Genomic DNA, 12,163 nt, shown 5'->3' with positions numbered 1-12,163 from the left:
TGATGGAGGCCACTTTGTTCTTGGGGACCTTCAATGTTGCAGACATTTTTTGGTACCCTTCCCCAGATCTGTGCCTCGACACAGTCCTGTCTCGGAGCTCTACAGACAATTCCTTTGTCTTCATGGCTTGGTTTTTGCTCTGACATGCACTGTCAACTGTGGGACCTTGGAAAGGCAGACACCTTTCTAAATCATGTCCAACCAATTGAATTTACCACAGGTGGATGCCAAGTTGTAGAAACATCTGAAGGATGATCAATGAAATCAGGATGCACCTGAGCTCAATTTCAAGTTGCAAGAGGTCTGAATACTTATGTAAATAAGGTTTGTTTATTTTTAATACATTTGTAAAAAATACATTGCACTTTATCATTATGGGTTATTGTGTGTAGGAAAAAAATGAATTTAATCCATATTTGAATAAGGCTGTAACGTAACAAAATGTGGAAAAAGTCAAGACTTCTGAATACTTTCCGAAGGCACTGTATCAAGAAATATAGCTAGCTAACGGTCTCTCTCGTCCTTCATTTTTTAAGAAATATATTTGCTCAAAACTGTTCAACTATTGTCCTTCTCTCAGTCAACTACTCACCACATTTTATGTACTGCAGTGCTAGCTAGCTATAGCTTATCAAATTTATATAACCCTTCTTACATCAGCTGATATCTCAAAGTGCTGTACAGAAACCCAGCCTAAAACCCCAAACAGCAAGCAATGCAGGTGTAGAAGCACGGTGGCTAGGAAAAACTCCCTAGAAAGGCCAAAACCTAGGAAGAAACAGAGAGGAATCAGGCTATGAGGGGTGGCCAGTCCTCTTCTGTTCAAATGTTCATAAATGACCAGCATGGTCAAATAATAATAATCATAGTAGTTGTCGAGAGTGCAACAAGTCAGTAACACAAGAGTAAGTGTGAGTTGGCGTTTTCATAGCCGATCTTTGAGAGTATCTCTACCGCTCCTGCTGTCTCTAGAGAGTTGAAAACAGCAGGTCTGGGACAGGTAGCACGTCCGGTGAACAGGTCAGGGTTCCAGCAGGTCTGGGACAGGTAGCACGTCCGGTGAACAGGTCAGGGTTCCATAGCCGCAGGCAGAACAGTTGGAACTGGAGCAGCAGCACGGCCAGGTGAACTGGGGACAGCAAGGAGTCATCAAGCCAGGTAGTCCTGAGGCATGGTCCTAGGGCTTAGGTCCTCCGAGAGAGAGAAAGAAAGAGAGAGAATTAGAGAGAGCATATTTAAATTCACACAGGACACCAGAAAAGACAGGAGAAATACTCCAGATATAACAGACTGACCCTAGCCCCCCGACACAAACTACTGCAGCATAAATACTGGAGGCTGAGACAGGAGGGGTCAGGAGACACTGTGGCCCCATCCGATGAAACCCCCAGACAGGACCAAACAGGTAGGATATAACCCCACCCACTTTGCCAAAGCACAGCCCCCACACCACTGGAGGGATGTCTCCAACCACCAACATACCATCCCGAGACAAGGCCGAGTATAGCCCACAAAGATCTCCGCCATGGCACAACCCAAGGGGGGGCGCCAACCAAGACAGGAAGACCACGTCAGTGACTCAACCCACTCAAGTGACGCACCCCTCCCAGGGACGGCATGGAAGAACAGTCACACTTATGCTTTCAGTACTAGATTCATTCTCTGATCCTTTGATTGGGTGGACAACCTGCTCTGTTAGGTTGGAGGCCGGCCTCCAACCTATCATAATTACTGTGTAAGTCTATGGGAAGGGGTGAGAACCATGAGCCTACTAGGTTTCGTATTGAAGTCAATGTACCTAGAGGAGGACAGAAACTAGCTGTCCTCCGGCTACACCATTGTGCTACCTTACAGAGTGCTGTTGAGGCTACTGTAGACAGTCATTGTAAGACTGTTTTAATCAATTATTTGGTGACGTTAACATATGTAGTATAGATTTAGCTAAAAATCATTTTCTCATGTTTGACTATTTTTATGAAATTCATTGAGAATGGCCCTCCCCTTCCTCTGAGGAGCCTTCGCTGTTATTGGATTCAAGACAAGGTTGTTTATATTGATCTCAGATTCTCAGTTTGTCAGTGTCAAAAAGTAGCCTGTCATTTTGATAATTTGTTCAGTATAAACTCTGCCAAAGTTTCCAGTCATGTAAAATGACACAGAATTGCATGAAATGCATTTATCCAGGACCCTAGGCTACTAAAAATGTTCCCCATGTGTGCAACTTCTATGCTGCTCTATGCCACAACACAAATGCTATGATTTGCTTACAATTCTTTAACATAAAACAGACCGTCTCCTATGCGTTCTGATACCAAGTCACCCCGCTTACTTACTTGTTCTGGCACCTTGCGATTTACAAATTAAGCACCGGTTTTAAGCATGACCCGAAGGCTACATAATTGTCTGGGTGCTCTTGCAATTCCAATAGGTGACAGATGGCAATATTATCCAACATTTTATGCAAGCACAGTATCTTGCATTGTTTATCATAAGAATTTGACGTCCACCATAGATTAAATGTAAAAAATATAATATTCTAGTTTTGTTTAAATATATTGGCAGCATCTGTGATCATACTGTAAAATTAAAAGTCCTCAACTACCTGTCGAATGTTTAGGAATCATTTTCTCGTTAGCTTTTTTGACGAACACAATTCAGTGTTACACAACGAAATGTTACATGATCTGCTTCGAACTGAGTATTTTGACCTGTGATGGCCATTCTTCACGATGTCGAGAGTAGGACGTGTTTTATCTAGTTTGTCACACTATCGTGAGATTGTGATTTATGTTAACATGACAAAGCAGAGGTATGTACAATATGATAAATATACAGCTACATGTGCAGTACTCAATTAAACTCCAGGAGTTGCGTTTAGGCGGCTAGCTATACAGTTCAGTTTCATCATGGACAGAGTAGTTCAGTGAATCAAACAAACCTGACTGAAACCAAGCTAGCAAAGGTGTAGACATTTGGTTCAGGTTTTAAAACCATCACTCAGTGTTCAGTGACGCTGGTTATTTTACCTTTTAGATTAAGGGGCTCTTCGACCTTCCTGCACCCCACGTGATCAACCAGGAGCGACTGACTCACATTAGCTAACAGTGATGCTTGCTAGCTACATTTCCTACGGTCATGTTTTTATTTAAACTAGGCAAGTCAGTTAAGAACAAATTCTTACTTACAATGACGGACTAAGAACAGTGGGTTAACTGCCTTGTTCAGGGGCAAAAACAGATTTTTACCATGTCAGCTCGGGGATTCGATTTAGCAACCATTCGTTTACTGGCCCAACACTCTAACCACTAGGCTACATGCCGCCCCAGGATCCTGAGTAGCTGCATATCTGAAGCCTTTTCAAACGATCAAATATGAGAAGGGGGGGATACGATATTGCGTAACAGCTTTCTGTAGGTTGCCAAAAAAAATCCTAGACGCCCAAGCTCCTAAAATAGTACATTAGTTATTTGGCAGACGCTCTTATCCAGTGTTTGTCCAGATGTGGTAGCACATCTGTCATAGAAAGTACGTTTTTCCTCAAAGTAGCGATCAGTAAAGTCACTGTATGGGTGGGGAGTGGCATTCTGTTCAATGCCATTTATTGAAATGTAACGGTGGCTTGTTTTTTTTTTTTTTGTTTTTTTTAGATTAAACCATGCACGGACCCTCTCCCTTACCTCCCAGAGGCTGGCTAAGTCAACAGCAGATGAGGATGGTGAGGAGCTCAGTCATCCCATCAAGTTCAGTACCAGCAAAGCCAGTCACAAGACTTGGGATGTAGACCAGTCCCTTGGAAGCAAGTATCAGCGGCCATGGTGGAAAGTCCTCCCCATCAGTCTCTTTGGGGTGAGCTTCTTGCTGTGGTGTGCACTGAGGGGTGAGACAGACTTTGATGGACAGCTTGAGAAGAATCTATGAACATTTACCTGGCTTACTTGAAGAACAAAGCAAATCTAGCTAATATTGTGCAACTGAAAGTCTAATTTCAGGTTATTTTAGCTAGATTAGGCAATGTCTGGAATACACAATTTGTGTATGCTTCCATGTCGATGAGCAGTGAGCCTGAGGTATTAATGCTCTGGCCATCCACCTGTAAGGATTTAAGGAGCAAAATGCAATTATCATACAAAATGTTTACTATCCAAGATTTAGACTTTATGAACCTCACTCAACATTGTCAATCGTGTGAGGGAAAGGTAACACTAACCATGCTTCCGTCCAACCTTCAGGCAAGTAGTCATAAACATATGGTGAAACCAAGTTGTGTACAATATGAATTAGATGTAATTTTGCAGAAGATGTAGTCTTTGGCTGTGTATTTGTAGCCTGTTGGTTTTAAAATGTTAATGCAGAGCCTTGTACTTAACATACTGCCTCACTTTAAATCAACAAACACCAATCCTGGGCATAGTTAATTTTGCCTCAGCCATGGCTAAGAAAGTTATAGCTCAGCCTAGAGTTTGCATAAATTAGGGTCATAAACAATGTAGTCCAAGTGAGGTAGTGGAAATTTTATTTACAACAAATGGCCATAATGTGATATGCATACTACATTAAGATGACCTAAAAGTATTACCATTTAAAAAAAAAAAAAGTTTCAAAACCTGAGAGAAAAGAGTAGGAATGTTTTTGCATGAAACTTGCTACTAATGTACTATAAATACCAAGCTTTTATTTTACTAATGAGACCATACAAAAATGACTACATACACTGAACAAAGATTGTCCCAAGTTCAAGCTGAAATTAAAAAAAATAAAGATTTTACACACAAATCTTAAATTTTGTGCACAAATTGTTTTACATCCCCATTAGTGAGCATTTCTCATTTTCCATGCACCTGACAGGTGTGGCATATCAAGAAGCTGATTAAACAGCATGATTACACAGGGGCACCTTGTGCTGGGGACAAAGGCCAATTAAAATGCGCAGTTGTCACAATGCCAGATGTCGCAAGTTGGGCGAGCATGAAATTGGCATTCTGACTGCAGGAATGTCCACCAGAGCTGATAAGCCGCATCCAACATTGTTTAAGAGAATTTGGCAGTACGTCCAACTGGCCTCACAACCATTGCTGATGTTCATGTTGTGAACAGAGTGCCCCATGGTGGGGTTATGTACAGACAATGAAAACAATTGCATTTTATCGATGGCAACTTCAATGCTCAAAACCGATGAGATCCTGAGTCCCATTCTAAGGTATTTGTGACCAACAGATGCATACCTGTACCCAGTCATGTGAAATCTATAGATTAGGGCCTAATGAATTTATTTAAATTGACTGATTGCCTTTACTGAGCTCAGTAAAGGCAATGAAATTGTTGTTTGTCCAGCATAGTAATTTATGGTTGAACACCCCAGCCAATATCACCCACCTTCCCGCCAAGAGTTCAAAGTTCATATTATGCACGCTCGCCTCGGATTCGCCTAGCCAGCTGGATGTCTTTGGGCATGATGGTGACCCTCTTGGCATGGATGGCACACAGGTTGGTGTCCTCAAACAGGCCAACAAGGTATGCCTCACTGGCTTCCTGTATGGGGAGAGAAAAGCCCATAATCAGAATCTATTGGCATCAGTACATATTAATTTAAGTGCAGCAGCAGCTAACCAAGTCATGATTTACCTGCTACATAATTGGGACAAAGGCTAATCTGGCACACCACTGCCTGGGTTGTCTGCCCATGTTAGAGCAACAGCCAATGGGACTGAACCAAGGTTTCCATTTGGGGGGGGGGGGTAGAATAAGTTTCCAGACAATGTGACTGGGAAGAGAGAAATTTACCAGACACGTATGCATAAACCATTAGGGCATCAACCCACAGTGCTCAGAATATAGCAATGCATCTTAACAGAAAAAGCAACGCATTTGTCGCAGCAATCAATAAAACTATTTTCAAGTTAGAAAGCAGGAGAATCTAAAGATTGAACTTGGATGGGTTGCTAATATGACTAGGATTGTACCTTTTGCTTCTGGACAACGAAATAAAGTAAACATGAAAACTAATTGAACGGGATTAATGGCATAGGGGTGGGCCCAATAGGGAATGGAAATGCATGTCAAAAGTACTTGTCCATAGAGGAATAAGACCATTCGACACACTTCACCAGAAAGGAACCGAGGATCATTGGCATCTTACTTTTTTGTTGTTGCTGTGGATTGTTTCAAAATCACAAGCACGTACGCCGATGCCCATTTGGGAAGTCTGCAATTTGGTAAACGCAGGGCAATAAGACCTAGCTGATTGAGTTACGGCTTGTGTCGTGAAAATGTAAAATGTGTGAAGCCGTCTGGAGTAGAATTTTTAAATGTTGGGACAAGGGGAGGGGTGTGTGGCGAAGATGGTCGAGTCTACAGAATTGCTCAGCTGTCTCCCGCCAATTCAGTGTAAATTGTTTGCCCTTTGATTTTAGTAAATGTACCGTTAAGCTGTCATTTGGTTACAATTTCTGCTAATGCATGCATTAGTCATTTTACTGTTCTCATTGAATAGAAACACTGTTTGCAGAGTTTACAACCTTCTACACTTGTGAGTTTGTTTATTTCATAACCATTTGAGGAGATTTGTCAATTTCTCATTGTCTTTTGTTTGGAGTGCTCCATGTGAGCAATGAGCATGTCTGGTTTCTCAGTCCTGATAATGTTGAGGGAGCGTGCATGCATAGAAGTACCTAGCCTGCTGTGTGGAAATGTAGGAAAGAGGAACATCCACTGCGAACTATATTTTATTAAAACTAGTTCCACAGTAACCTATTAGAAAAATATTTCCAACAACCGCCATCAAGCCTCAGTGTGAAAACGCAATAGAAGTTAGAGGCTACGAGTTCTGTGCACTCATTTAGCTGCCAATGGATCAATGTATCTGTTAGAGGTCGACCGATTAATCGGCATGACCGATTTCAAGTTTTCATAAACACTTTTGGACGCCGATTACATTGCACTCCACGAGGAGACTGCGTGGCAGGCTGACCACCTGTTACACAAGTGCAGCAACAAGCAAAGGTAAGTTGCTAGCTAGCATTAAAACTTACCATAATCACTAGTTAACTACACATGGTTGATATTACCAGTTTAACTAGCTTGTCCTGCGTTGCAAATAATCAACGCAATGCCTGTTAATTTATCATCGAATCACAGGGTAATGATTTAACAAGCGCAGTTGTGAAAAAAAGCACTACCGGTGCACCAATATACGTAACCATAAACATCAATGCCCTTAAAATCAATACACATATATTTTAAACCTGCATATTTAGTTAAGAAAGTCATGTTAGCAGGCAATATTAACTAGGGAAATTGTCACTTCTCTTGCATTCTGCGCAAGCAGAGTCAGGGTAAGAGCAGCAGTTTGGACCGCCTGGCTCGTTGTAAACTGAAGGCCAACACCGTAATTAATGTGCCACAATTATGACATTGAAGGTTATGCAATGTTACAGCAATATTTAGACTTAGGGATGCCACCCGTTCGATAAAATACGGAACGGTTCTGTATTTCAATGAAAGAACTAACGTTTTGTTTTTGAAATGATAGTTTCCAGATTTGACCATATTAATGACCTAAGGCTCATATTTCTGTGTTTATTATATTATAATTAAGTCTATGATTTGCTAGACCAGTGGTAGGCAGCATGCTCGTAAGCATTCAAACAGCACTTTTCTACATTTGCCAACCGCTCTTAGCAATGCTTGAGGCACAGCGCTGTTTGACTTCAAGCCTATCAACTCCCGAGATTAGGCTGGCATTACTATAGTGCCTATAACAGCCAATAGTCAAAGGTATATGAAATACAAATGGTATAGTCCTATAATATCTACAACCTAAAACTTAACTGAGAATATTGAAGACTCATGTTAAAAGGAACCACCAGCTTTCATATCATGTTCTGAGCAAGGAATTTAAACGTTAGTTTTTTTTACACTTTTACTTTCTCCACACTTTTTGCATTATTTAAACCCAATTGAACACGTTTCATTTATTTGAAATGAAATTGATTTTATTGATGTATTATATCAAGTTAAAATAAACATGTTAATTCAGTATTGTTGTAATGGTCATTATTACAAATAAATAAAAGTCTGCATCAGCTTTTTTTGGTCCTCCAATAATCAGTCAACCTCTAGTATCTGTGTCCATATGGCAGAGGTTGGTGATGAAATCTGAAGTTTGCTTAACTTTCAGATTTCTATCATTTGAACTCAGGTTTATGATTAACATGACCGATTAAGAAAACAAAACTGCACATGAAAATCCTAACTGCACTTGTTTACCTTTATTTAACTAGGCAAGTCAGTTCAGAACAAATTCTTATTTTCAATGATGGCCTAGGAACAGTGGGTTAACTGCCTTGTTCAGGGGCAGAACGACAGATTTGTACCTTGTCAGCTCGGGGATTCGAACTTGCAACCTTTTGGTTACTAGCCCAATGCTCTAACCACGAGGCTACCCTGCCACCCCCTTAAAAAGTAGGAAATGGTAAGATAAATTGCTAGCTTTCCCCAACCTTAAAACGGACAAAATTATTGCATCCATGTTGCCATGGTCAGATTATGCCTATAGGCTACTTTGAAGCAAGATAAGTGTCTTGAGAAATGGTGGTGGGTGATGGGCTGCGAGCATTTACTTGAATGGGAGGCACACTTCAGTTGCCAGTTGAGAAATATAGTCTCTTTAGTTGCGCACCAAAATTGAACGCACAATAGCATTTAGAATTATTGTGCAACTAGTTTTTAAATTATATTTCACTCCAGCAGCAACCAGCTTAGGACATACAAGAGATCCAGTGCAAAATAGGCTCTGTATACTGTGCACATGTTGTGTTGGGGATAAATAAGAGCCATGACTAAAGAAAATACTGGCCAATTTAATACCAATAAATTATGCAAATTAACCTATAGTAACTGTAGACCAATAAGCATAACAGTCAAATTTACTTAAATCAACTGGTATTGCCAGCAGTGAAAAGCACTATTTAGCTATTTGTTTTTCTGTTTTCAGCTACAACAGGCTTTTTGGGCAAAACAGAAACCCTGGACTACACCCATCCATAAGCAACCTGTTTCAACTCAAATCCTATGGTTAACTTGCCTGCAGAGCACCAATGGCAGCACTCTGGAAGCGGAGGTCTGTCTTGAAGTCCTGGGCAATCTCACGGACTAGCCGCTGAAAAGGCAGTTTCCTGATCAGCAGCTCAGTGGATTTCTGGTACCGACGAATTTCTCTCAGAGCCACTGTACCCGGCCTACACACACACAGTCAGTACACATGCCAAGAAGTGTCCCGTTGCAGCAAATTGAGAAAGGTCCAGGTGAGAAGCGTTACCTGTATCGGTGAGGTTTCTTCACACCGCCAGTAGATGGCGCACTTTTCCTTGCAGCCTTGGTGGCCAGTTGTTTCCTGGGTGCTTTTCCACCAGTGGATTTACGGGCGGTCTGCTTGGTACGTGCCATAGCTCACTTGTAGACTTATCTGAAAATAGGTGAAATTCTAAAATGCACAATAAACCACGTGGCGTCACTACTCAAAAAACAAGGTAACTGATGGCCAGCACATTTAATATCTCGAGTTTTGAAACCAATCGTAGTGGTCGCATTAGACAGCCAAATAAATGGTGATACCTATATCAGCAGGCATGCAACTACACCATAAAAAAGGTGCCAAAAGGCTACTACTAACTTCATAAGGCTAATGGCGCCAAGATGCTAGCCGAGACCCCACCCACCCAGTCAACAACACAGGATGTTTAAACATATTGGACGCAGGGCGACAGCTTTCTAAACCGGTATGGCGGTTCAACTGAATGTAACGTTAGCTACCTTAGTTAGCCAAGCAGCATTTCAAAATTGCCTACAAGGCCTGGTTTGTTTAAGTTACCTACAGTAACTAGTTAACGTGGATAGCTAAATAAGCCAGGTTGGCAAACTAGTGCCCACGCAAACCACCTGTTTTTAGTTAACGCTCGACGTTAATTAGCTACCAACAACGGATAAAAATAATAGTTTTGGCTAACTATATTTCAATATGAACAACCACAAAACACTTACCTAGTGTATTTAGCTTGGTAAAATCTTAACTGAGAACAAACCACTACTACAATGTTCTTAGATGCCAGATACACCGTTACAGTTTCGTAGAGTTTTGAACAAGAAATGGTATTTGTATTTATACTTTTCTTGACGTCTAATTTGTAGACCTGCCCACAAACACCAGCAAAACGCATATGTATTGGTCAAACCAAAATGACGCCCTACGACGCCGAGACTTGTTTACAAATTGAATCACATTTCTAGAAGGCATTTCCAAGTTAAATATGAGATTTCTATGATAAAGTAGTTTAATAAATATAATACATTGTGGTTCATTTCCTATATAGAAACTGGCATCTAGCAACAAAAATCTGAATAAGTGGAAACAAAAGTATTTTGGAAACTTTTACTTGTCGGAATAACGGAAACGTGTAAAAAGGTCGATGCATTCGAAGAAAGACTCACATAGTAGTAATTTGGCTGCTTGAAATAGCATTGTGCATTTTTTCAAAGCCTTCAGAAAGTATTCACACCTCTGTACTTTTGCCACATTTGTACACACTATACCCCATAATGTCAAAGTGGAATTATGTTTTTCGAAATGTTTGAAATGAATTTAAAAAAATGAATAGCTGAAATGTCAATACATATTCAACCCCTTTGTAACGGCAAACCTAAATAAATTCAGGAGTAAACATTTGCTTAACAAGTCACTTAAATTGCATGGACTCATTCTGTGTGCAATAATAGTGTTTAACGTTATTTTTTTTTATGAATATCTCATCTCAGTACCCCACACATACAAATAATTGCATTTCGCTACATCTGCATTAACATCTGCTAACCATGTGTATGTGACCAATAACATTTGATTTAATTGTAAGGTCCCTCAGTCAAGCAGTGAATTACAAACACAGATTCAACCACAAAGACCAGGGAGGTTTTTCAATGCAGACATTGAGTAAAATAGAATAAAAATCAGACATTGAATATCCCTTTGAGCATGGTGAAGTTATTAACTACACTTTGGATGGTATATCAATACATCCAGTCACTAGAAATACAGGCATCCTTCCTAACTCAGTTGCCAGAGAAGAAGGAAACCGTTCAGATTTCACCATGAGGCCAATGGTGACTTTAAAACAGTTAAGAGTTTAATGGCTGTGATAGGAGAACCTGAGGATGGATCAACAACATTGTAGTTACACCAAAATACTAACCTAATTGACAGTGCAAAGAAGGAAGCCTGTACAGAATTGTAAAAAATCCAAAACATGCATCCTGTTTGCAAACTAGGTACTAAAGTAATAATGCAAAAAATGTGTCAAAGCAACTAACTTTTTGTCCTGAATACAAAGCGTTGTACACAAGCATAGTGGTGGCTGCAATATGTTATGGGTATGCTTTTAATCCTTAAGGACTGGGGAGTTTTTTGGGTAAAAATAAATTGAATGGAACTAAGGACAGGGAAAATCCTAGAGGAAAACCTTGTTCAGTCTGCTTTCCACCAGATACTTTTAAGCAGGACAATAACCTAAAACACAAGCCCAAATCTACACTGGAGTTGCTTACCTAGAAGACAGTGAATGTTCCTCAGTGGCCGAGTTAGAGTTTTGACTTAAATCTGCTTGAAAATCTATGGCAAGACCTGAAAATGGTTGTCAAGCAATGATCAACCACCAATTTAACAGAGCTAGAATAATTTTTTTAAGAATAAAGGGCAAATGTTGCACATTTCAGGTGTGGAAAGCTATTACAGACTTACCCAGAAAGTCTCACTGCTGTAATTTCTGCCAAAGGGGATTCTAACATGTATTGAGTCAGGAAGTTGAATACTTATCTAAATCAAGATATTAGTGTTTTATTTGTCATATACGGTAATATATATATATATATTTATTTTTTACAAATGTTATAATTTATCTTGCACTTTGAAATTACAGTGTTTTATGTAGATCACTCAAAAAATTACAATTCAATCCATGTTAATGCCACTGTAAGACATACAAATGTGGAAAAAGTCAAGCGGTGTGAATAGTGTGGATTTAACCTCATTATCGGATCATAGCTTTCACCTGGATTCACCTGGTCAGTCTTAATGTTTTGTACACTCAGTGTATGTAGATCACTTTTTGTTGTTGTT

The 12,163-nt window shown here is 40.1% G+C and overlaps 1 protein-coding gene and 1 long non-coding RNA gene across 3 annotated transcripts; one reads left to right on the top strand and one right to left on the bottom strand.

The window, feature by feature from the left end:
- The first annotated feature begins 2,654 nt into the window (after nucleotides 1-2,654).
- LOC106578263 (uncharacterized) lies at nucleotides 2,655-4,780 on the top strand. Its single transcript, XR_001322400.3, has 2 exons — nucleotides 2,655-2,809; nucleotides 3,648-4,780. It is a non-coding gene; the product is annotated as an uncharacterized LOC106578263 (long non-coding RNA).
- LOC106578262 (histone H3.3A) lies at nucleotides 4,491-10,211 on the bottom strand. Of its 2 annotated transcripts, none has more exons than XM_082965556.1 (4): nucleotides 10,039-10,211; nucleotides 9,317-9,481; nucleotides 9,079-9,236; nucleotides 4,491-5,525 (listed from the first exon to the last, which is right to left on the bottom strand). In XM_082965556.1, the coding sequence occupies exons 2-4, from the start codon at nucleotides 9,442-9,444 to the stop codon at nucleotides 5,401-5,403; spliced, it is 411 nt and encodes a 136-aa protein (XP_082821682.1). In that variant the 5' UTR covers nucleotides 9,445-9,481; nucleotides 10,039-10,211; the 3' UTR covers nucleotides 4,491-5,400. The 2 variants fall into 2 exon arrangements, with proteins under 2 accessions (XP_082821682.1, XP_082821681.1); XM_082965555.1 differs by having other exon boundaries at nucleotides 9,317-9,463; nucleotides 10,039-10,205.
- Nucleotides 10,212-12,163: the final 1,952 nt, after the last annotated feature.

Source organism: Salmo salar, chromosome 19 (assembly GCF_965601325.2).
Source record: "Salmo salar chromosome 19, fSalSal1, whole genome shotgun sequence".
NCBI lineage: Eukaryota > Metazoa > Chordata > Actinopteri > Salmoniformes > Salmonidae > Salmo > Salmo salar.
This window is presented reverse-complemented; position numbering and strand designations above follow the sequence as displayed.